Below are 25,541 nucleotides of genomic sequence, written 5' to 3'. Positions count from 1 at the left end.
CTGAAAACCTACATCAGAAACTAAATGGACTTCCGAGGAAAGTGATAGAGAAGAATCTGCTCTTTTTATTTTCTTAGAAGGCCATAAATAGACGATTGACAAAATGAAGGAATAAATTGTTTCCCATCAATATAACCCTTCAATGAGGTGACAGAGTAGGTAGTTGGGGAGGTTTAGTTCTTTGGAGTGAGAAACTATTAAGGAAATAAATATGGGATATAATAAGGTCTATGAACCTCAGTCATTGTTGAATCTGATATGTGTACTTATTAGCTTAATATTTTATGTTTCTCAGATTTTCTCTCTTTAAAAAAACTTTTTTATGCTTGGTATTGTAAGTTATGTTTGCAATTATGCTAGCCTGCTTTAACTGTGCCAAGTGGAAGCAGAGAGGTTTAATTCTGGTCATCGCTGAGCAGAGCTTTAGACAGGGAACAGCATGCTGTATTGCCATAGAGATTAAAAGAGAGAACTCCAAAGGAAGGTGAAAACTTTTGTCAGATCTCCCCTCATCCAGCCACAGGAAAATCCCCTCTCAAGGCTTCTCTCTGCTACATCCTTGAGAACTTCTTTTCCTTGTTTTAGCAAAAACTTAGCATGGTGTGCTAGTAAGTTCACCATCTTTTAGAGTCAAATTATCTGAGTGTAAACCTTGGCTTTGGTACTTACTAACTATGTAGCCTTGGGCAAATTATTTAACCCTTTAACCTCTGTTGCACCATTCTTAGTGTTAATAACAGTACCTACCTCATTCTATTGTTATTTATAATGATTAAATAAGTTAGTATTTGAAAAGTGCTAAGAAGAATACCTGGCACATAGCAGCTGCTATATAATTGGTTGATACAGAAAGCTCTTCTCTCACAATTCATTTTGAAATAATATTTGATAAGTTAGTATTCAAGCTGTTAAATACTTTATGTTGATAGTATTATGCTGGGCTCACAGCTTCCATCATCTACATTCCTACAAATTGAAAGAAATAACGTACTGAATTTGTAAGACCTTTTCACAAAATATAGTAAGTCCTCTACCTCTATGCATATCTAAGTAAAGTTTTTTGAATTATACTCTGACTAGATGAGAGACCCTAGCAATTATTATAATATATGCAGAAAAAGCAAGGACCATAAACTCCAAAGCATCATACTTCCTAAAAATTGAAAGATTAGATTGTTAGGGAAGAAAAACCAGGAAAATGGCAAGACAAGAGGTCATTGAACAGTTAGAGTTAAGAGGACCAAGGTAACTTCACCAAGATACAGAACTTTTGAGGCCAAGGATGAAATAAGCAGTCAACCTTTCTGTTTTTCATTAACCATAAACAATAGCCGAATTCTAATAGATTTTTAATAGATGGAAGTTCCCTTAACTTCTAGATCATGTGTCTCTGAATAAGCCATTCTTTATCACCTTTATTCCAATAATATATTATCTAAAGGTCAGAATTTGTGTCAGGTAGACAGTCACATCACTTTCTGCTGTTTTTGACTTAGCATTTAAAGCTATGCTTTCAGAGAATCTTCCAGGCATTTAAAAGGAAGCTTTTTTTTTAAACTTGGTATCAGGGGCAGGGAGATTTTGAATGTTTGGGTTTAAAAGAAAATGGAGGACCAAAATATTGAAAATGACTAACTAAGACATTTGGCTAGTAAATGGCCTAGTAGGGAAAGAGCCCCTAGATAGGTATTGTTTGTAATCATATGAGTGATTTGATTCTAGGACCTCAAGAGATCTTTCCCTGCTCCTTAGCACTGTCATCAAAACAACAGCAACCCTTAAGTTTCTGGTACAACAAAGCATGTGACTTCACCATTAAGAGTTTTATAATTTCTTTGCATTTTCACAGTAGAGATAGGTGTTTTTTTAAATTTCATAATCTTGAGACATATATATGATATAATCACATAAATATTTTCATTAAGATTTTATTTTTAGAGCAGTTTTAGGTTAAGAACAAAATTAAGAGAAAGTATAGAAAATTCCCATATACCCCCCTCCTCCCAACTCAGACATGCATAGCCTTCCCATTATCAACATCCTTCACCAGAATTGTACATTATATTTGATGAACCTGTATTAACACATCATAGTCACCCAAAGTCTATAGTTTACACTAGGGTTCACTATTGGTGTTGTACATTCTTTGGGTTTGGACAAATGTGTCATGACATGTATCAATCATAATAGTATCATACACAGGATTTTCAGTGTCCTAAAATCCTCTGGGCCTATAGTCATCCTTTCCTCCTACCAATTCATGGCAACCACTTAATTTTGTGCTGTATCCATATATATATATATATATATATATATATATATATATGTTATATAATTTGAATCATATAGTAGAAGATTTCAGATTGGCTTCTTTCCCTTAGTAATATGCAGTTAGGATTCTTCCATGTCTTTTCAAGGCTGGATAGCTCATCTATTTTTAGTGCTGAATAATATTTCATTGTCTGGATATACCACAGTTTGTTTATCCATTTACCTATTAAAGGACAGCTTGATTATTTTCCATTTTCAGCAATTATGAATAAACTGCTATAAACATGCATGTGCAGGTTTTTGGATGGACATAAGTTTTCAACTCCTTTGAGTAAATACCTAGGAGTGTGATTGCTGAATCATATGGTAAGAATATGTTTAATTCTGTAAGAAACCACCAAACTGTACTATTCTGCATTCCTACAGTGAATGAGAGTTCCTGTTGCTACACATCCTCGTCAGCATTTAATGTTATCAGTGTTCTGGATTTTGGTTGTTTCTAATAGGTGTGTAGTGGTACATCATTGTTGTTTCAATTTACATTTTCTTGATGGTGCGACGCGGGGCATCTTTTCATATGCTTATTTGCCATCAGTGTATCTTCTTTGATGAGGTGTACACATAAAGATTTTTAGTTGTTTCAAATGGCTACAGTTTAAGAAAAAGATGTCTCATAATCAAAGCTAATCCCTCAAATATTGGCTGTGGAGGGGTGATCAAATCCTTCCATCTATTGGGCTGGGCTATTACTGTTAACTTCCTCTTTTGATTTTTTGTTTCCACTATTCCTTCCTCACCACCTATAAGTGTACTCAAACTTCTGTCATTAAATAATGTTCCCAGTCCAATAGTTTTTCTCCCAAAACAAGTACCTTGAAAAAGCAGTCTTCATTGGCTATGGCTACTTCTTCACACACTTTTAATTTTCTTTTTACTCTACTACATTCAGATTTTTGCTCTTCACTCTCCTGCAATCATGTTTTTCTTTGTGTGAACTGTGTAAGAAAATAAACTGTTTAAGAAAAATTCATCAATGATCTTATTTGCCGTATTGTGTTAGAAACATTTTTGTCTTGTTATTCATGACATTTAACTCTGTTGATCTCTTCCTTTTTCTTGAAACTATTTGTTCTCTTTTATTCTGAGACTTTGCAATCTCCCCTTTACCCACTTAATTTTCTGAACATCGTGTTTGTTACCGTGGATAATTTCTCTTCTTTTGCTCACCTGTTAAATACTAATTTTTCTCATGCTTCTTTCTTAGCTTTCTTCTCATCACATGTTCTTAATCTCATGGCTTCAACTAGCACCTGTAAATAGATGATGCCTATATTTTTATCCATATCCCAATCTCCTCTCTTAAGGTCCAAAGTCACCTAGCCAACTCATTACGGGATCTGACAACCTGTGTGTCCCACAGAAACCTGCCCACATCTCAAATCTTGTATCATACCATACTCTCCTTTTGTTAATAAACTCATGAACTTCCATGATGCTGTACTTGTTCTCATCCTTAATGCCAGCAGTTTCCTCTACTTGAAGTGCTCTCCCTTTAGGTCCTCTTATGGTTGTTTTCTTTTTGGAAGTCAGGCTCAAATGTCAATTCTTAGGACAGGCATTTCCTGATCACCTGTTCAAAAATAGAATCCCTCCCAGTTACTCTTTTTTATATCATATATTTTATTTTTTATGCATTATGTCACTCTTTGAAAATATCTGATTTATTTTTACACTCACTTCCTTGTTTATTGTCATTCTACCCATAGTAGATTACAAGGGGATCATGAATGTTCTTTCTTTACTGTGTCTCCAGCACTAATAATAGTACCTGGCAAATACTAGGCACAAAATAAATATTCGAAGAATGAAGAAACTTATAATTTTAGCTCACCTACAAAAGTCAATTTCATTACTTCCTACCTCAGCCTGCTCATCCATCCCAGCTTGTTTCCTTATCCTGGTGAATCCTCATCTACCCATGCATACAAGCAAGAGAGCTTAGAATCATTACCCCTGTCCCTACCCTTGACGTGTCCAAGTAGTCACAAGGCTTGTCAGTTTTACTTCTTAGTATTCCTTCTGTCCATTCCTTCATATCAACTCCTGGTCCTTTCCTTTTTTGTTAAGGCCCTCAACTCTTTCTTGGGCTAATTTAATAATATTTTGGCAAGTCTCCTTCATTTAGTCTTCCATCCCTCCAAATATTCCAAACTATTAGAAAATATTATTTTTAAACGAAAACAAAACCTTGATCATATTACCACTTCTTCTGCATAACATCTTTCAAAGCCCAACACCTATTTGCCAAAATTGTAAGAGTCAATCCAAGAACATCCAGAGTCCAGCCCTGGCCTCTTTCTCCATCTCTAATTTTAACTATATTAGGATCTCTCAAACAGTCCTAATATCCAGTTATACCAGCAACATACTTGTAAGTTTGGATCGTCTTGATTTTTAAAACATTGTTTTAAAAATCAAAAATGAATGTTTTTAAAACATTCATTGTGCTTCTCTTACATGAACTGCAAAGTATATTAAAGAAATTAAGAATAAGAAATTTAAAATGAAATGCTGAAGTGTTTTCTCTATTATCTTAATCTACTTCATAAACTCTTAATTTTATTTCTCAGGTGACTCATTAATGTATGTTCTGTGCTTTAAAGAATGAGCTGTGGAGGACACTCCACAATATCATCTCTTGGTCAATTAGGGCTGCCTCTGAGAGCAGTTCAGAGCACAGGAGACCCTGCTGCCTGCCAAGAAGTCTGTTATCAAAATAACTGTCTAAGGCTTTTCTAGGCCAGAAGGGAAAAATGCTCACTAAGGTTGGAGAAACAAAGGACTATAGGAGTTATTAAGAAAGTACTTGTCAAGCAAGAAAGGCAGAGAGCATGAAAGGACTGAGAGAAATGAAGTGAGGGTCTAATATATGGATGCATAAAAAGTTAGACAAATGTAATTCCACAGTCATCGCATTTTCACTTTGATGTTTCTCATGTGTTTAAATCAATAGGAGAATTTTTTTTTAGTTACTGAACAGGTGCTGGAAGATTAACACATTCAACGAACATTTGTGCTGCCTACTTAGAAAAGTTCAAAACATAAAATGCAAATCATATATATGGGTAATTCCTTTGCACATCATTAAGGATTTCACTTTTCTTGGTCATCTAAATATATAGTCAAGTACCTTGAGTAAAACGGTTTCTTCCAATTTCATTCTTAATACAGAGGCAAATACCACGTCTTTTTATCTTTATATTTGGTATACAGTGACAGTGGTTGGAATGAAAGTGTAAAAGTTGAATTTATTTTTGCTCTAAGGTTAACATTGTAAAACATGGCTTCTTTATTTCTGGAATGATTGGCCATTTAAGAAAGTCATTATTCTCTCACTCTTACTTTGAATAGAACAAATATTGTGTTGAGATGCATGAGGAAAGGTGTTCTTCCCCGTTTCATCTGCCCTACTCAGGTCCTTCACTCTGGGTGGGTATAGGATGCTCCTATACAGATACCCCTGGTCTACTTGCTATCTTTTCTTTTTTTGCCCCATCGCTTTCATTTCGCTTTCGCTTTCTCTTTCTCTTTCTCTTCCTCTCTCTCTCTTTCTCTCTCTCTCTCTCTCTCTCTCTCTCTCTCTCTCTCTCTCTCTCTCCCCTAAGCTTCTTGTGCATGGAAAAAAAACATTCTGGTTCCTTGCTTTTCTGTCTCACAACTGAAAAAACAAAAGCACAGCTGATTGCTTAGGTGACTGATTGTAAACACAAGGTAGCAGCCACAATTTTACAGAAGCCAGAATGGGAGATATTGCATAAATGGATTTATTACCTTTAACAGGCTGTGTTATACTCTAACTTGTTCTCATTATAGAAAATAACTCTAAATATTTACCTTATGTATGGCAGTGGTATATTTTTAAAATTAAAATGATCCTTATATTATAGGATAGATACCTGTATGTAATGAATCCCAGTTTCCCTAATACAGATCACTGATGTAAGATGTCACCTGAGCTTCATGGAGTTTCCTAAACATAAATACTTTAATTTTTATTTCAGGCAAGGCTCTTTTACCAAATTACCTGGGAGAGGTTCCTCCATAGGAAGCGATATTAAGTGGTTATTCTGCTGATGCTGAAGAATTGAATTACCACTTGCTACCAGGGCGAATCTGTTCTTGGCATCTGCAGTTGGAACTCAGAGAGAATTGTCCCATTTAATATCATCTACTTGTACACAACAGACCACTTACCATGACTAATCCATAATTGGAAAAAGAACATTCATAATTATCCCTACAGTGCTATGCCTTTTGAGAAAGATTTATTAATTGGCTTTAATCTATTCATTTATTGCTTTGCTTTTCCCTCCCAAAATATGACAGTGCTTAGTCTCATAATATTTCTCTTATTTCTAATGAGTATTTAATTAAAAATAACTGACTCAGACACAGAAAGGGCTGTATGTAGGTGTGCAAGATTTTTTTCTTCGTGATATTTAGCAAAATTGGATGATTTTTTACTCAAAACGCCCAAGCGCAGGCTGCTCATGATTTCATTTGTATTTTAGTGTGCTTTTACCGTTTAACTCTTGACCTACACAATTATAGCATATTTCTGTAGTTTTTAGAATTAGTTATTCTATGGGTTTATATTGAAGATATTTTCTGCATCGATGAAAATAGTTGATAACTGTTTTTTTGAATTTTTCCAAGGTAAAATTATGTCCACACTCTATGGCATAGAAATTTGGAGCCACAAATGCTTATTTTTCAAGTTTTAAGTGTCTATGGAACTGTATTTTGAGAAGCTTTTATTCCTTCCCAATGAGATATGGGTGGCTGTCCATTTTGCTATGGGTTTTTATTAGTTAATACCAGTTTTCATAATATAAACATCCCCTTCCACTTCTTATGTGATTTTCAAGTCACATGGTTCTCTCTTGAATCAATAACACTGGATTCTTGCAAAGATTATAACCTTGAACTCTCTGCTCTCCAATATTTTTCAAAATTTGCACTATGTGACAAATAATTCTTGTAGGGTTGCACAAAACTATGCATTCTATTCATCTTAGTTAAAGCACATGCCACCTTTGGATCAAGCTAGACCAGAATAGACCTGTATACAAGAATACATATATTTCAGTGCAATATGTACATTTGGTAAGCACCAGTCAACTTTCTATAAAACGGGGATATAATTAACTACCTTACAGGTTTATTGTGATAATTGAATGAAATAAATCATGTGAAATATTAAGTACACTCCTTAGAACAAAAAAGTGCTAAAAAATTTTGGTTATATATTTTTGAATACATGCCTACAATGTATAAAAGTAGTCAGCTCTGCCTGAGGACAATGGGAAGGTGTCACAAAGGAGGTAAACACCTAAATCAGAACATGAAGGATGAGTAGGAATTTTCCACAGAGCAAAATAAAGTAAGGGAACAGTATGTGCAAAGGCATTGAGATGCAGCAAAAGGGAGAAAGAGGCTAAGGGATGGGCCTAGTTATAAAGACAAATGTAGACGAGGTTGAGAGATTTAGATTTTATTCTGGAAGTGAATGGTATTTAGTCTATTAGATTTCTTTTTCTATTTTTGTTTCCTTTAACTATGAGTCTTAGAAATGAGGGAAAATGTAGCAAGAATTATCTAAGTCTTCATTCACGGTATTATGAAAACACTAATGGACAAGTCTTAATTTTAGACATCAATTTAGTTACTGAAGTAAGTACAATAATATTGAAAAAAATGAGAATATGTAGAATTCAAAGAATTTGAAGTCCACATGTTTCTGTATCTTGAGCAGTATTTATCTTGAAGGTTTAATTTTCAGTTACTCTTCCGTAAATATTTTTAAATGCTTTAAGGTAACATTATTAAAAGAAATCTGTTGTAGGAAGGCAATAAATTGCTCTCTAATTTGTGTGTTTTGAAAATTTGCATTTGACAGTACTCTCTAAGCAAAGCATTATAAAACATTTTCCTATTTATAGGATGAATACATTGTGACAGAAAATGTGATAGAAAAAAAAAATCTAAACATAAAAAGACCTAGGTATCATCCTACCACTAATACATTTCATGACCTTGACATAATTACAAAACTTTCCTGGGCCTCATTTCTTTATCTGAATAAATTGATTTAGTTCCTTCCCTGTGGTGAGCTTGAAGCCCCAGTTTTATGATTATTCATCATCCATTTCCAAATATACAAACATTTTATGAACAAAACATTGATAGAGCACATAGTGGTTTAGATATGAATACAAAATTTTGTTTACAGGGCTCCTATTGAATACCTTTTTCAAAGATTATATAGGAAGGATATTAGATTAATAAATAATATAGGTAAAGTTAGATAAAGTTAGATAAAGTTAAAATTGATAGTGATAGTGCAAAGAATGAAATGACTTTTTGAGTTTTAAATTATGTCTATATGCAGATCTGACAACTGATATTTTTAGTACATTATTAAAGTCTGGAGATATACATTTTCATTTATTCATATAATTTACTCCTTTGCAAAACATTTGCCTAAACATCTCTAGGTGATTTTATATATATATATATATTCTGATGTTCTCTTTGACATAGGTAAACATAGAACTATTTTTCTCTCATTCGTAAACGCAGATGTAAATAATATGCTTTTTATTAGGAAACTGTACTATAAAGTCTTGGTAGTCATTAAATTAACAAACACATTTAAAAAAAATATTTATTTATTTGGCTGTGCTGAATCTTAGTTGTGGCATGTGGGATCTAGTTCCTGACCAGGGATCAAACCCGGGCCCACTGCATTGGGAGCGTGGATTCTTAGCCACACGACCACCAGGGAAGTCCCCAACAAACACACTTAAATTATTGCCAGGTAGTAAGTTAAGAACTGGAAAATATAGTTTAATAAAGTTTAATAGGCAATAGCCTTTAATGATTTTCAGTTATTTGGATCAAATTTTCATTGTTCTTAAGGTTAAAAAATGCATCTGTAAGCCACAATTAGTTATAGAGTTAATGGGTGAATGAATAGTCACTCTTCAGTTAATATGAAAAAGACCCCTGTTTATTTATGAGTTAATATATTTCTGTAATTATAAGCATAAAATATGAAATCTACAGCAAAGTATGTAGTAACTGAAATGTGACCCCTAAGTTTGCTCTCCTTCAGTGTCAACCTTTATTTAAAGGGTGTTCTGCAGAATGCTAGTATTCCTTCATACGCTTCTTAGAAAATAACATTCCATGAATAAACGTTTGGGAAATGTTGGATTCAACAAAGTGAAGCAAATTCTGTTTCTTTTGTTTCAGCGTCAATCTGCCAGAGGAATCTTAATTTGAGCACTGAACTCATTTTTTTTGTGATATCTCATGGGACTAGAGATATTATGTATGATGTACTTTGGGAAATATAGTTCTGTTTAAAACATTTTCCATAAAGAAAAAATTTTAATTAAATTAAAAAAATTGGGGCTTCCCTGGTGGCGCAGTGGTTGGGAGTCCGCCTGCTGATGCAGGGGACATGGGTTCGTGCCCCAGTCTGGGAAGATCCCGCATGCCGTGGAGCGGCTGGGCCCGTGAGCCATGGCCGCTGAGCCTGCGTGTCCGGAGCCTGTGCTCCGCAACGGGAGAGGCCACAACAGTGAGAGGCCCGCGTACCGAAAGAAAAAAATAAAATAAAATTTAAAAAATTGTAGCTCACCTGGCCTCTGCTGCTCTGAGAGGAAGATGGGGACTGCATGGCCAGTTGCTCTTCTGGGGAGGGACAGGACCGCACTGCCACAAGCTTCTCATAAGTTTACTATTAGAGCACTATTTCTTTATTCTTTAAATGTGTAAAGGGGAAATCCAAATTGAAGCCAAAAAAAAAAAACAAAGAAAATTGAAAGTGTTTTTATAATAGAAATAAAATTGTAGTTTTTATTTAAGTTTATTACATGATGGGCTAGAAAAACAGCTAGCTGCAAATTAAGATAATTGTCCTTTTCTTATGAGGTTGGTTTGGAGGGTGTAGTGTGGAGATAGCTTTTTTCTATGTGAATTACATGTTTCCTTTAAAGAAAAAAAAAATCAACATAAGAAAATCCCTGAGAGTTTTCAGTACAGATGTCTCCAAAAGAGTTATTGCTGCCAAGATTTTTTTTCCCTGTGTGTCATAATCTTTGTATAATTTATAAATGATAACAAAGCAGTCAGGCCACATTCATAAAAGCCTAGTGACACATAATTTAGTTGAATCTGAGGATTAGAATTAATTATCTCTCTTTGTTCTAAGTTCTAAATCTTAGTAAATGATTCATGCATGTCATTACAGCTTAATATTTGCATGAAATCACAGTTTAGCTGGCATAATTTAACAGCAATTAAAAAGCTATTTAATTGTCATGCTAATTGGTCTGAGAGCCCTTGAGGAAGAAGGGTGTCTGCCGTTTTTATTTAAGTATCTCTAGGCGGACAGTCATATACTTGCAGATACCCATAACATAATTGATAACATTCTTCCTGTTCTTGGAAATGTGAGTGAATAATAATTCATGTTTTTCCATTATAAATAAGAGAAAAGAACAACAGTATGAATATGTCATTCTGTAGGAAGACATTATTATGATAATGATAATGAATCTTTATCTCCTAGCCATGAGTCTAGGTTGGAGGTAAAGAACTATGCCTATCCCTGTGCTCTAGTTTTTAATCCCTTCCATATTTTCCTTTCTGAAGGTAGACGTTTCTTAACTCTCTGGAACATGAAATGTACATATAGGTGTCTTGAGTCCTACCCATTAGGTTGCTGATATCAGGATCCAGCAAAATGAAAAAGGAAAATGTAACACTTCTTAATATCTCAAAGCCAATACACAATCATATAGATTTAGGAGTGATGTTATGCTACTCTAACAGTATATAACAGATCTTGCTACTGAGTCTTCTGTACTCATTTAGACCATTCCCCACACTGCAGCCAGAATGCTGTTTTTGAAACACATCACTTCTGTAGATAGAATCTGTTAGTTTCTTCCTGTTAAGTATAGAAACATATTCAGACTCATTCCAATGAGCCAGCAGTCTGGCATTATCCAACCCCTTCCTGTTCCTTAAAACTCACTTCTTGCTTCCTCCTTCCGCATTCTAGCCACAGTGATCTTCTGACAGTTCCATGACTATTTTAAAATCTTTTTTGACTAAAGAGCCACACATCTTCTACCTCTAATATTCTTCCCACCCCTCTGAACGTCTTCCACATCACCTCTATGAGGCCTTCTCAGAATGTTTCTCAGGTTATTTCAGCTCCTTTCCTTTTGATTTCTGTAACTGCACTTACTATAATTTGAATTTTATTCTTCTGTTTGTGTGTGTGTATTTGTGTTTATCTAGCCATTCAGCTAAAATGTTAATAACAAGAAAGCAGAAATAACTTTTATCACATTCATGCTGTAAGCCCAAGATCTAGCAGAATATCTGGCACACATAGTAGTCACTAAAAATATATATATTTAATGAATGAATGACCATATCTTGAAATCCAAAAGAAGCTTATATGAAAAATTGAATTTCTTTCTATGGAGAGAATGTCACAGAGAATTCTTTCCCTCCTTCTAAGCAAATTTTCTTGATAGCAGCAATTTAAAGAACTGTTTAGATTTATCAAAACTAAGCTTTTTAAAATGTGGTAGGAATGTTAATTAGTTATTTATGCAATAAATTATTTTTCAAAATATCTGTCATAAGCACAATCTCTTACAGAAAGGATTCTGTGGTATTTCACAACATAGTACATAGCACAGTGCCAGGCACCGAGTAGACCTTCAGTTAATATTTGTTCAGTGAATGATATGAAACTGAGGTTTGAAGGACTCGGATAAGTGTAAAAGATTATTGACACAATTTTAAGAAAAGGCTGGAATAGTTAAAGGATATAAATACTCTATGCAGTGTGATCCGTATGGAAAAATAATGAGAAAAAAGAGAGCGCTCATCCACCATCCATGAGAAACATGGTTTGTGCACTCTTGATGACAAATAAGAGGATTGTGTGGGTCTCTTTATAAGCTTCTAAGGACATACTTACTTATGCTTAGTAAAGTTAATCTAAATAAAAGTCTAGGTACCATTTCTTATGTATACCCCCTTTTATCCCTTCCGTATAATGCTTTTGTCCCATGAAATTGGCAGGACCTAGTAAAAGCCTTTATGCTGCCTCCAGTTTCCTTTCCTCTTCCCCTTCTTCCAAACTGTCTGTCCACCCTGAGTTTATGGCCATTTATTCTCAGCCTGTGAGGAAAAGATTCTTAGAGAGATTGTCCAGAAAAATGAATGGGAGTTTTAGTTATACATCAAGCATAGTTTGAGGACTGAAAGACTCAACACAGCATGTTTTATATATGCATGTTACTATTTTTTCAAAATTTTAAAATGATGATGTAATTATTAAGATGTATTTAAAACCATCACATAATTTAAAATAATGTTATATATTTCAGTCAACAAATTTAAAAAGTATAATTACTATCTTTTGGAGATCTGTGGCTTTTGATATTAAATATTGAAATTCATATACCAAAAGTTAAGATATAGACCATCTTCACCCCTAAGACTCCACTCTTAGTAGACTAACTCAGATATTTTTAACCATATTTCTTTATGGTTTCCATCAGAAGAGCTCAAACTAATATAAAAGACAAGCAAGTGTTTATTGATGACGTTTTCAAGTTAGCACCATAATTCATTGTCCTATACATGTACATTTGTTTTTTAATTGCTTTCTCTAGGGCCACCTTCAGCTCCTAGGAATGTGGTTTTTAACATCAATGAAACGGCCCTTATTTTGGAATGGAGCCCACCAAGTGACACAGGAGGGAGAAAAGATCTCACATACAGTGTAATCTGTAAGAAATGTGGCTTAGACACCAGCCAGTGTGAGGACTGTGGTGGAGGACTCCGCTTCATCCCAAGACATACTGGCCTGATCAACAATTCCGTGATAGTACTTGACTTTGTGCCTCACGTGAATTACACCTTTGAAATAGAAGCCATGAATGGAGTTTCTGAGTTGAGTTTTTCTCCCAAGCCATTCACAGCTATTACAGTGACCACGAATCAAGATGGTAAGTTCCACTGTTGTTCTCTCAAAACTTATCTATAATTCCCTTTTGATGCTTAATATCCCTGGTGGACCTATATTCACTGAGGTGCAATTGTACACTCTATACATTACAGGGGTGATTTTCTGGTTGTTGTTCTTATTGTTTCCCAAGGTGCAGAAAGATATTTTTGATATTACTTCTTAGTAGTAATGGTCAATTAGATATAAAGCTTCTCTTTCATATCTATGCATTTATGTTTTTGATATAATCCTATACTAACATATCTTAATGAGCAAGTCCATATTACTTACCAACAAACATCAGACATAAATAAGATGTTGCTACATGAATTGAAATTCAGTTGCCGTACTTATGCAGCCATCTCTTTTCCATGTCAGATAAGCAAATAGTAAGAATTTATGCTAATTATAATTCATATCTATATTGTAAAAACAATGCAGCCAGCAAGCCTAACCCTAATCCACTCCTAAAAGAAACAGCAAAAAATATCCAGAAGTGTGTCTAAATGCTGCTGTTTAGGTGCAGTTTTGTGTAAAAAATAGTTAAACTGTCTTTTTTAAAAACTCCAATTGCCTTCAGCTAAATGGTCCCTTTTAACACTACAGGTTTTTACTGCAATGTAGTTAGGCATGAATAGGCCTATGATTTTTTAAAATATATATTCTCTTTAATTCCCTCCATAATGTAATTTATCACAAAGCATGACACAGGAAAAGCTTCAAAGATTTAAAAAACTCCCTTTGAGAAGCATTCATAAATTATGTTGATACAGAAGTGATTGTCTTATAGAAGAAAGTATTGTTTTATATGTTTTATACTATTCTTTTACACTATATTTGTTTGCTAGGTCTGCTATAACAAATGCCACAGACTAGGTGGTGTAAACAACAGAAATTTAATTTCTTATTGTTCTAGAGACCAGAAGTCCAAGATTAAGGTATCAGCAGAGTTGATTTCATTCTAAATCCTTTCTCCTTGGATTGTAGATATCCATTTTTCCCTGTGTCTTTGTATGTTCTTTCCTATGTGCATGTCTCTGTCATAATCTCTTCTTGTAAGGATACTATCATGACAGATTAAATCCCACCCATATGACCTCATTTTACCTTGATTTCTTAAGGGACCTATCTCCAAATCCAGTCACATGCTAAATTCAACATATGGATTTTAGGGGATGCAGTTCAGCCCATATCATGCATTAAGGCAGCTATGGTGATATTCAAAGTAGAAATATATATAAGATGTTGGAATACTATTCAGCAATAAAAAGGAACCAACTAGTGATACACACAACTTGCATAAACTTTAAGGGCACTATGCTGAGTGAAAAAAACCAATCTCAAAAGGACACAAACTGTATAATTCACTTACATAACATTCTTGAAATAACATAATTGTAGAGATGGAGAATAGATTCTTGGTGGACAAGGGTTAGGGCTTAGGGAGAGAGGGATTGGCTATGAAGGGGTAGCAGGAGGGAGCCTTGTAGTAATAATATAGTTATGTATTTTGATTATGGTGGTAGTTACATGAAGTTAGATATGTGATAAATTGCAAAGAGCTACACGCACGACATGCGTGCATGCACACACACACAAGCTCTATGGATTTTCTCAATGTCAGTTTCCTGGTTTTGATGTTGCACTTTAGTTATTGCAAGTAGTTAGCATTGGGGGAGGCTGGGTAAAGGGTGTATGGGACCTTACCATACATTTTTTTTGCAAATATCTGTGAATCTATAATTATTGCAAAATAAAAAGTGAAAAAAACACTGCTAAACCTATAAAGTATACAGGAAGAAACTTAAATATTCTACTAAAAACATATTTGAAGTGGATGTGACTATTTTATTCAAAATAATATATATAAGTTCACTTTGCTGATAATCTTCAGAAATGCATCTAATAAATAAAGCAAAGCCAAATAATACTGTAGAATCACCATTTTTGTATTTACTATATAGTATTCCTCTTCATCTAGCAAACTGCTCCACATCATAGAATTTGCTTTATGATTGTTCAAAATGTAATTCCTGTTTTCTCTTTTTTTTTCTTCTTTCCCATAGTGTCAACAAAATCTTGTCAGATGTGTCTTCAGCATAAAACAGATAGGGTCTTCTGTTTCTCTCTGCATTAGCAGATTATTTCTAAGCCTTTTTTCTGCCACTTGATTAAAAAAACTATAATCCAGTACAACTGTTCTAACTATAGGGTATAAATAATTAGGTTTGGGAATAAAAACAATATATCACTTTAAATAAAATATATATGTAAATATGTTTACATAATTTCATACATGATACACATAGCAGTCTTTCAGGATTAGAAGAGAGTTCATTTAGGCTATTTTTCTAATTTAGCAGAAGGGCAAGATACGAACTATTTCCCACTTTGAAAATGAGAGAATTTATTAAAAGTGTATTGTTATAAGGACAGAAACTATACAAAGCATGAAACAAGATACAATATCCATATATTGAGGCTATGCATTCTGGTAGGGGACAGTATTATTAAATAATCCTCCCCAGTAAATTTATTTTTGAGAAGAATATTGAGAAACAATTATTGTTCATTTAATTCAACTTTGTTTTAGTTATAAATTATAATGAAAAATCAAAATATATTTAAATTTTGCTTGAAAAGTACATCAAGGTCCTAAACTGAGCTAAAATATTGCCACATATATGCTTTATAAAATATTATGACCAGTCTTACACGTATAGGCCACTTATCTCCATGTCATAATTTTAAGAAGCACCAAGAAGGTCTTCTCTTCTTGTGTCTGAAATTCTGATGTTAGAAAATCATACCTTTAAAAATGCAGATATTCCAGTCAAGGGTAACATTATGAAATAATTCAATCTGTGTATGTATCTATTACTCTCTTCATATCAGAAGGGGTCAGATCCTAGTGTTGGGTAAAAGGAGCTTATAGAAACTGGAGTGTCCCAGAACCAGACTTGAGCTATCATCATTGTGTGCCAGCTTTAATAAGATAACAGTGTTACTGTTGCAGATAGAGGGAGGGATTTGCCATCATTCCACTTGGGTATCTTTGGAAATTCTCTTTGAAGTGACTCAAGAGGCACTGTCCAAAGTTACAGGGTAACACATTACAATTTTGTTGGACTGAGGGGACCACAGTAAATTATTTGTCTCATTATCCGTAGGTTACATATCATTGTTTTCACACTAAAATAGAAAAGTGATATGAGCTATTAATAAGCCTTTAATTTATTCAACACATGTATAGTGGTGAGCGAGCTTTTGTGAATTTTACACCCTGGTGGGGAGGCAGATAACAAATAATTTGACAAATACATAATTAGTACTGTGATAAGTCCCACCAAGGAGAAGCTCAGGGTGCTCTGAGAGCATGTATTATTCAGGTCTAGAGGATAAGGGCTGGTTTTCCTGAGGAAGCAGTATTAAATTAAGTTCTGTTCTGAGAGATGAGTAGACTATGAGTAGGCCACGTGAAGCCAGGAGAAGGGGAAGAATGCTGAGTAGAAGGAACCAAGCAAAGGTTGAGCAACTGAGGGATTAGGCCCTGATGACTAATGGACCCAAGAACATCTAACAAGTTGATATATTACAGAGGTACAACAGGATTTGGGGAAGGACCTGAAGATTTAACTAAAATTTGGAGAAATGAGTTGGTGTCTGCAAAATAGCCAAGACAAGTTAGGGGAACAACCATTTAGCAGAAGATGCTGATATATCATCAGGGCCAGAGGTAGGGAAAAAGAAAATCAGCAGAACAATAATATTGTACATGAGGCAACCTCGTACAAATAGGAAATAAAATAATAGAGACTGAAAAATATAGACAGTTGCATTAATTATGATTTTACTATTCTGTGCACAGCGTGGAACGTGAGGATAAAGAGGAAGTTTGCGTCAAATTACCTTTTCTTTCATGTAGTTGATTATATGTATATGTCTTTTCTCATACTTAAGAAATATTAAGGAAACCCCATTAAACAACCTTGACTTAATTGTTTACTGTCTGCTTACAATTACAGAAATGTAAAAAAAAAAAAAAAAGGAAATTTCCAAATCACTTAGACCCACTTAGCAGTAGTTAGGAAAAGCATTCCTTGATTATCCTGATTCTAGTTGGATAAATAAGATTATAGATTTAAGACTGACTCTCATAATTAGAAATCTTTGCAATAAACCTTAATTAACTGACTTCTGCAATCCCTAAAAGCTTTTTTGCAACCTTCTATTTTGATAGCTTATTTAAATGGTCTTTAAAGGTGGTTCATTTAGAGAACAAAAGAAGAAAGCAACACCTAGAAAACATTTGATTTTAATCCTCAGTGCATGATAGAAAAACTAAGATGTGTAGTTTAGTAAAAGGAATTATTCAGGTCATAGACAGGAAAGGAAAATGTTAATCATGGATAGTCAGCCTGAAACAAATTGTGTTTGTAGATATCCTGACATGTGCAAAAACCTTTAGGGACCATGTTCAAAGTGAAAGACATGCTAAGTTACAAACCAATTCTGCTGATATTTACTAAAGGGTCTTTAAAGCAATTATTGTCAGAAGCAGTTTGTCCAGTCCTTCAGCTTCCTAAAATATATATTCAACACTCCTGTCTCTGCCAATGGGTGACTATTCTGTATAGGTCTTGCTTTAGGCTTACATTTTGATTGCAGATTTCATATATTTGCTCAGGTAGCAATAATTAATTGAACTGACATTGAAAATAGATTTAAATCAACAAAAGTCTCCATATATTTATAAACTTGAGATGTCTATTTGATTTACAGTTCACTGCATTCTGAAAATACAGTCTATTTCAAATAGCAACCTTTTGCACGTTGCTAGAGTAGGTAATTAGGGACATTATAAACATTCACTCATCTTTATATCTGTATTTTAATTTATTTTATGTCTGGATATTCCTCATAATTCTCACTGTGTTTTGAAAATTCTTGACAGTGTTTTGAAAATTCTTGACAGTGGATATTCTTTTTTCTAAAATCTGTGCAAGTCTATTCAAAGTATAAAAGTTTTAAATGCTTACTAAAAATATACTGAATATAAGCCAGTGGCATGATAAGTTAAAGAAAAAAAGCAATAACCGTAATTGAAGCTAAGAGTGATGCTATACTATTTGTATTTTACATATTTCTTAAACATAAGAAAATTATATATTCAAAAGCCACAGACACTTTATATTGAAGGATAAAATTTTCCTATCTTCTAGGAAAAGTGTTTTTCTTCTGAAAAGTGCACTGAATATTTTATTTAGGGAAGATAATTGAAATGTCAGTCTAGTTAATCACAACTAAATAACTTTATGGTCCAGCCAAATATTAAATTATGATAGAGTCTGGATGATTGTAAACTTTGTGTTTAGTCCTGGGAAACATCAGATTACTCCCGAGTTTAGTGTCTTTTTGTGGCATGCAACTTTTGAGTAAACGAATGGTATAGAAAAGGCTCTTGACCTTAGCAATGAGTTTCCTGAAGTTGGTAAATGGCTCAGCTCTTGGTCAAGAAGTGTAGAAATTGAACTATTCCCAGTCACTTGTGTACAATAACACACATGGTTCTCTCTCACTGGATCATAATCATATTTTTAATAGTTGCTTTTCTGACCAATGTGAAAGTTTCTTGAGAACAAGGATGTTGTGTTATTTGACTGAACATATCCTCAACCTACATTGACTATAACCTAATAAATCTCTGTTAACTGCATTAACAGATATTGGAGATGGTTTCAGTTAATCTTTCATTCATTAATTTATTTCATTCATTCAAAAATATTTATTGAATATTTACTCTCTGACAGAAACTGTTCAGTGTGCTAGAGATATAGCAATAAAGAAGTACAAACCGTTAATAGTGTCCCTTCGTTCAGGACATTATATTTTAGTGTCAAGAAGGGATATGTCCCATGAAGAAAAACTAAACACAGTAAGAGGTTTGGAAGTGGTGGGGAAGGGGCATTTTGCATAGGAAAACCAAAAACACCTCTTTTGATATAACACCTGAGTGGATCATGAATTGAAGAGAAAACCCTGAGAATATATAAAAGAGTATTCCAGGCAGTGGGAATTAAAAGGGCAAAACCTTAAATTTAACCAGGAATTTGTCTAGAAATTAACTGCAAAGTATTATTGCACATGTATTCTTTAGCATGTACTAAATTTCATGCTCACTAAGTCCTGTGGTACTGTTCTTATAGAATTTTTAATAAAAGATTTTAATCAACACTAAACCATCCTTTAACAGCAATCATGGGGATTTTTTTGGTGATTGTACATTGCTAGAAAAATGTGTTTAATCCTAAACTTGATTTTAAGCAGTTGGCTTTTAGAGTCATCAGCTGTTTCTCTGAGAAATTCTCATTTGTGCATTTTTCAGGAAAGGTGACAAAGTGTTTTCTTTAGCATAAAGTAATAAGATCTTATTGCTATTTTGATGCCTCCACTACCACATTAACAATTTTAATGGCATTTCTCCATATAAATTGAAAAATTAGTAATAGAGGTTGTTTAGTAAAATATTTTAAATCCTATAAAAGTAAATCTGGTTAGCAGTGAAGATAAATGCATATGATCACATTTTGCATAATCTATGACTGTCATGATGTAAGGTTCTACTTCATGGTTAAGAACTGTCTAGCACATTGATTGCTCATTTTCAATGCAATTCTTTGTTTTGAAAATGGGCACCAATTTAATTTCCTTAACTAAACTCTGCCTGCATAACTTGACTGATTTGGATAACTGGATTATTGGATTCAAGTGTGGTTGCTCTTAAAAACTAGGTTTTCATTTTGGGGGGATGTTTTCTAAAAGTCCCTTTTACTTCAAAGTAAATATTAATAAAGATTTTTTTTGAATAATGTGAGAATAAAACTAAAAGATTTTCAAGGTTGATAGATTATTCTAATTATTATTTAAAATGTAAAATGTCTTAATAAATAGTTTGTAAAGATTGAAAGCTAATTGCTGACCTTTTAATCAGACTGAAATTCCATATAGCATCTTTAGATTAAGTAGCTTTTTTTTCCTTCCATGTATCCCTCAGCACTTTTCTATTTGGTTTGGATTCTAAAACAGTCAGTTCCAGCTACATAATTTGTGGTGCCCAGTGAAAAATGAAACTGCAGGACCCTTTGTTCAAAAAACAGGAAAAAAAAGGGCCGTTAAAGGTACTAACATATAAAGCCTTTTCCTTCTGCAATTTCTGTCTCTCAACTTGTCATGGTGCTTTTTTAATTGCCATTTAATGTCCTTCTAAGTAAAGTAAAAGTAAATTTCAAATTATTAGCATAAACTTTACCATTCCTCTTTAATTGCTCAATGCTACTTTTAAATGTAAATATAAGAGCATTTAACTCATTTGTGAAATCATCAAAATCACAGTTCTTTTCCTAGAGTCCTGCGCCACTCCCTATCCCCAGTACCCAAGGGTATCTCAAGCAGACCAGAGCAGACAAATGTAAGACAGACTCAGAAAGTTTGGAAAGAGGAAGAGAGGGTGTCCCCAGGCACTGATCCAGTCAAGAGGCCCTCCCTCTGCACAGGGATACTTGTAGGGTGATTGAGGAAACCTCCAGGTTCCCAGGGCTTCCAAACCCACAGTGGAAGGGAAAACCCTAAGGGTCTTTGAATCTCCTTCCCAGAAACTATTGGCTACCTGCATGGAGTGGATGAGAAGCTTGCCCCCACTAAAATGTGGCCTCTGCAGAACAGAGACAGCCAACACACACACACACACACACACACACACACACACACACACACTCACTCCTCTACACTCCACTCTCCAGTGCTAGAGAGCCCTACCTAGACCCTTCTGTGCACATGCCCAGATCCCTACTAGAGACAGGAGACAACCCAGAAATGTGGTCCTCCCTCCTCAGAAGTTAATAAAGTCACTTAACCCAGGTGGAGAATGGCAGCAATCCGTGGGCAGTGCAGGGATTGGAAGACTGCTTGGCAGAGAGCAGGGAGGAAGACAGGGAAAACATATCCCCAGGAATGTGGGGAGGGTGGGTGGCCAGAAGCTGGACTTTGCCTAGAGCCGGGGCTTCAAGCTCCCAATGCACACTCCATTGTCCCATCAGACTTCACTTACAAAACATGAGTTAAAGATAAAATTATTAAGAATTTCAAGATGGGGCTTCCCTGGTGGCGCAGTGGTTGAGAGTCCACCTGCCGATGCAGGGGACACGGGTTCGTGCCCTGGTCTGGGAAGATCCCACATGCCGCGGAGCGGCTGGGCCCGTGAGCCATGGCTGCTGGGCCTGCGCGTCTGAAGCCTGTCCTCCGCAACGGGAGAGGCCACAGCAGTGAGAGGCCCGCGTACCGCAAAAAGAAAAAAAAAAAAAGAATTTCAAGATGGCATTAGATGAGCATTAAACCCTAAACAGGTTCAGGGAGCCGTGCAACTGCGGCAAGTCACACACTCTTGAAATCGGTCCTGAAAACATTTTATAAAATAGTGATGTCATTGTTTTTCCCATTTACCTCTATGTGTTAGTCAGCAAACAACTATAGTCAGTAACTATGATGTGCAAAGTACTGTGCTGTATGCCATGTAGTGAAAAATAGATGCATGTTTGAGTGTTTGAGACATGGTGTCTACTACAGAGCAGTCAACAGTCTTTCATTCTTTAAGATTCTTTAGAGCTTAGCTAAATAAAGAAAGACTAATTAAACGTATGATATCTGATTCAATACGCATTTGCAAGAAATGAGTGCCTGAAATATTACTTAGTACACAAGTCCTTAAAATATGTATAAAGTAATAAATGATTAAATAGTGATATGGCAGGTGGTGAATGTTGACATTTCACTTTTCTGTTTTTATGAAAGACAGACTAGTTGTTTGGCCACGTATTTATTCTGTTATACAGTGAGCAAAGCTTTTACTAATAAAAGATTAAAAACAAAAAAAATGAAAGGTAGTTCCATAATTTGCCTAATGCTCTTCTAATTATTTTGCAATTTTAATAGACCTAAGGGTGGATTTCATAGCTATTGATACCTTTGTTCTCTGCTCTATATTGTTGTATTGAGTCATTTCCAAGGTGTACCCTGAGATAAAAGAGTTTTTTTCCTCAAAATAATTATGACATGACTCATTGAATTATTTGTATTCATGCTTTCAAATTGTTATCCAGCTTACATATTTCTTAAGTAATCTCTCATTAAAGCAAATAAATAATATTCCAAGGGTGATAAATATATCTATAATATGTGAATAGAAATGTACTTTTCATTCCATTTTGTTTTGTCTTTAAAAAGCTTATTTTACTCTTTTGCTGAATCACTAAATCTCTAAGATATGATTACCTTTTACTTTATAATGCCTGTGTGAATTGATGTCCTCTGTTTTTGACTTCCTATTTCAAGGCTGTTTTATATAAATAGTGAATGATTGACTACTTTCTATGAGTTTTAGATTATATATATTTAAAAAAATTTTTATTTATCTATTTATTTATTTTGGCTGCTTTGGGTCTTCGTTGCTGTGTGCGGGCTTTCTCTAGTTGCATTGAACGGGGGCTACTCTTCAGTTGTGTTGCGCGGGCTTCTCATTGTGGTGGCTTCTCTTGTTGCAGAGCACAAGCTCTAGGCGCATGGGCTTTAGTTGTTGTGTCACGCAGGCTCAGTAGTTGTGGCTCGCAGGCTCTAGAGCACAGGCTCAGTAGTTGTGGCACATGGGCTTATTTGCTCCATGGCATTGGGATCTTCCCGGACCAGGGCTCGATCCGTATCCCCTGCATTGGTAGGCAGATTCTTAACCACTGTGCCACCAGGGAAGTCCTTAGATTATATTTTGATAAGTTTTTTTGATAGTTATGTCCTATCTCATAATTTTATGTTTTTAAATGATTTATTACTTTTTATAAAGATAAATGTTGGTTAGTTGTAGATATGAATTGCACATTTAGATTTCTAGAAATTGAGAATAGGTTCCTCATTCTATTTTTATGAGAATAAATATTTCATGTGCTGACAGTTTTGAATATTTAAAATGTTCAACTGCTGTCTTTATTTAGCTGTTTTATCCAAAATGTGAGATACTTGTATTAAGAGCAGAACAATTAAACTCTATTTGAAGTTCTACTTAATTATATATTTAAATTTAAAGATAACTGACATGGAAAATTATGTCCTAAAAAAACTGTTTTCCAACATCTGAATTTTATTAACCTAACTGCTGCCAGTTCATATTAGTTTTATACTTATAAGGTGACAATTTTCATATGCCTTAAAGGACCTCAAGAGAATGTAGACTTCAGCTACAAGTCATCAGGCAAGATGTTCTTATAAATGTTATAAGTAACATTATATAGATAAATATATTTTATATTATAAATAAATGTTATTTGATCCCATTTCAAAGATCTCTAAGAAAGAGCTCCAATTCTCTTGTATGTTTTAACCGACTCTTTTAAGGTGGTCTTCCATGTATCTTGTCTAAAATCTTCCTTCCGCCTATTAGCCTATTTAAGAAGAAAATACAAAAAATAAATTGCACTTCAGAGAGCTAGAAGTTCTTTCTCTGAATCATCACTCTTTGTAGATGGGAAGACCATCAGTAGAACATTCTATTAAGATTACTTCTACTTATTTATTTGTTAGAAATAATTTTTTTTAATTTTAATATAATGTAATTTTTATTCTAATTTTCCCAATAAAAGAAAGAATCCATAATGTTAGGTGGAATGCAAAAAGTAACCTAATTGCAATTAATTCTGATAGACCTTTTTTCATGATACAGCCTTGATATATCCACTTTCTTTACACCTGAAGAATTAGATAAAGTTTTTATGACCTTTTAAGGCCAAACTCCTCATTATTGTACTATGATCTAGAACTAACTATCTTTCTCTAAGCTGTTCTCTATAAATGTCCCAATTCTTTTCATTTCCCTTATTAATTTGAATTTTATTTTCTACTTCCATAAATTTTTCTTTTCTCCCTTGTGGTAGCTCACAGTCTCAAAGGAGGGAATGAAGTCACATACTTGCCTTCATGTGACTTTTAAATCCATTGTAGCTTGTCGTGGTATCAGAGGTATCAGAGGTACTATAAGCAGAGTATGGGAGGAGTTACCCTTTGTTTGATGTAAATTTGGCCAACAGGGACTTGATTTTGTAGGGAATACTATTATTTTATTCTTTATTAAAGTATAGTTGATGTGCAATGATATATAAATTGCAGTTATACAATATATTGATTCACAGTTTTCAAAGGTTATTATGCTCTTTTTATAGTTGTGATAAAATTTGGCTGTATTCCCTGTGCTGTATAATATACCCTTGTAGCTTATTTTGTACATAATAGTTTGTACCTCTTAATCTCATACCCCTATATTGCTCTTCCCACCTTCTCTCTCCCAACTGGTAACTACTAATTTGTTCTCTATATCTGTAAGTCTGTTTCTCTTTGTTATATTCATTAATTTGTTGTATTTTTTAGATTCTACATATAAGTGTTATCATACGGTATTTGCCCTTCTCTGTCTGACTTATTTCACTTACCATAATATCCTCCACGTCCATCCATGTTGTTGCAAAGGGCAAAATTTCATTCTTTTTATGACTGAGTAGTATTCCATTTTATATATATATATATATATATATATATATATATATATATATATATATACACCACATCTTCTTTATCCATTCATCTGTTGATGGACACTTAGGTTGCTTCCGTATCTTGGTAATTGTAAATAACACTGCTATGAACTTTGGGATGCATGTATCTTTTCAAATTAGTGTTTTTGTTTCTTTCTTACTCAGGATTGGAATTGCTGGGTCATATGGTAGTTCTATTTTTAGTTTTTTGCGAAACCTCCATATTGTTTTCCGCAGTGGGTGCACCAATTTACATTCCCACCAACAGTGTACAAAGATTCCCTTTTCTCCACATCCTCGCCAATATTTGTTATTTGTGTTCTTTTTGATGAGAGTGATTCTGACAGGTGTGAGGTGATATCTCATTGTGGTTTTGATTCTCATTTCCCTGATGATTAGCGATATTGATCATCTTTTTATTTGCCCATTGGCCACCTGCATGTACTCTTTAGAAAAATGTCTGTTCAGGTCTTCTGCCCATTTTTTAATCTTTTTTTTTAATGTTGAGTTGTGTGAGCTGTTATGTATTTTGGATA

The 25,541-nt window shown here is 34.3% G+C and overlaps 1 protein-coding gene across 1 annotated transcript in view; it reads left to right on the top strand.

Moving 5' to 3' along the window:
• The window catches only part of EPHA6 (EPH receptor A6), an 862,400-nt gene that overhangs the window by 354,944 nt on the left and 481,915 nt on the right, over positions 1-25,541 (top strand). The window contains exon 5 of the mRNA XM_065876020.1: positions 13,044-13,379. Within this exon, the coding sequence (XP_065732092.1) occupies positions 13,044-13,379 (336 nt within the window). The remainder of the gene's footprint in view (positions 1-13,043; positions 13,380-25,541) is intronic.

The sequence above is a fragment of the Phocoena phocoena genome, chromosome 4, assembly GCF_963924675.1.
Source record: "Phocoena phocoena chromosome 4, mPhoPho1.1, whole genome shotgun sequence".
NCBI classification, from domain to species: Eukaryota; Metazoa; Chordata; class Mammalia; order Artiodactyla; family Phocoenidae; genus Phocoena; species Phocoena phocoena.
This window is presented reverse-complemented; position numbering and strand designations above follow the sequence as displayed.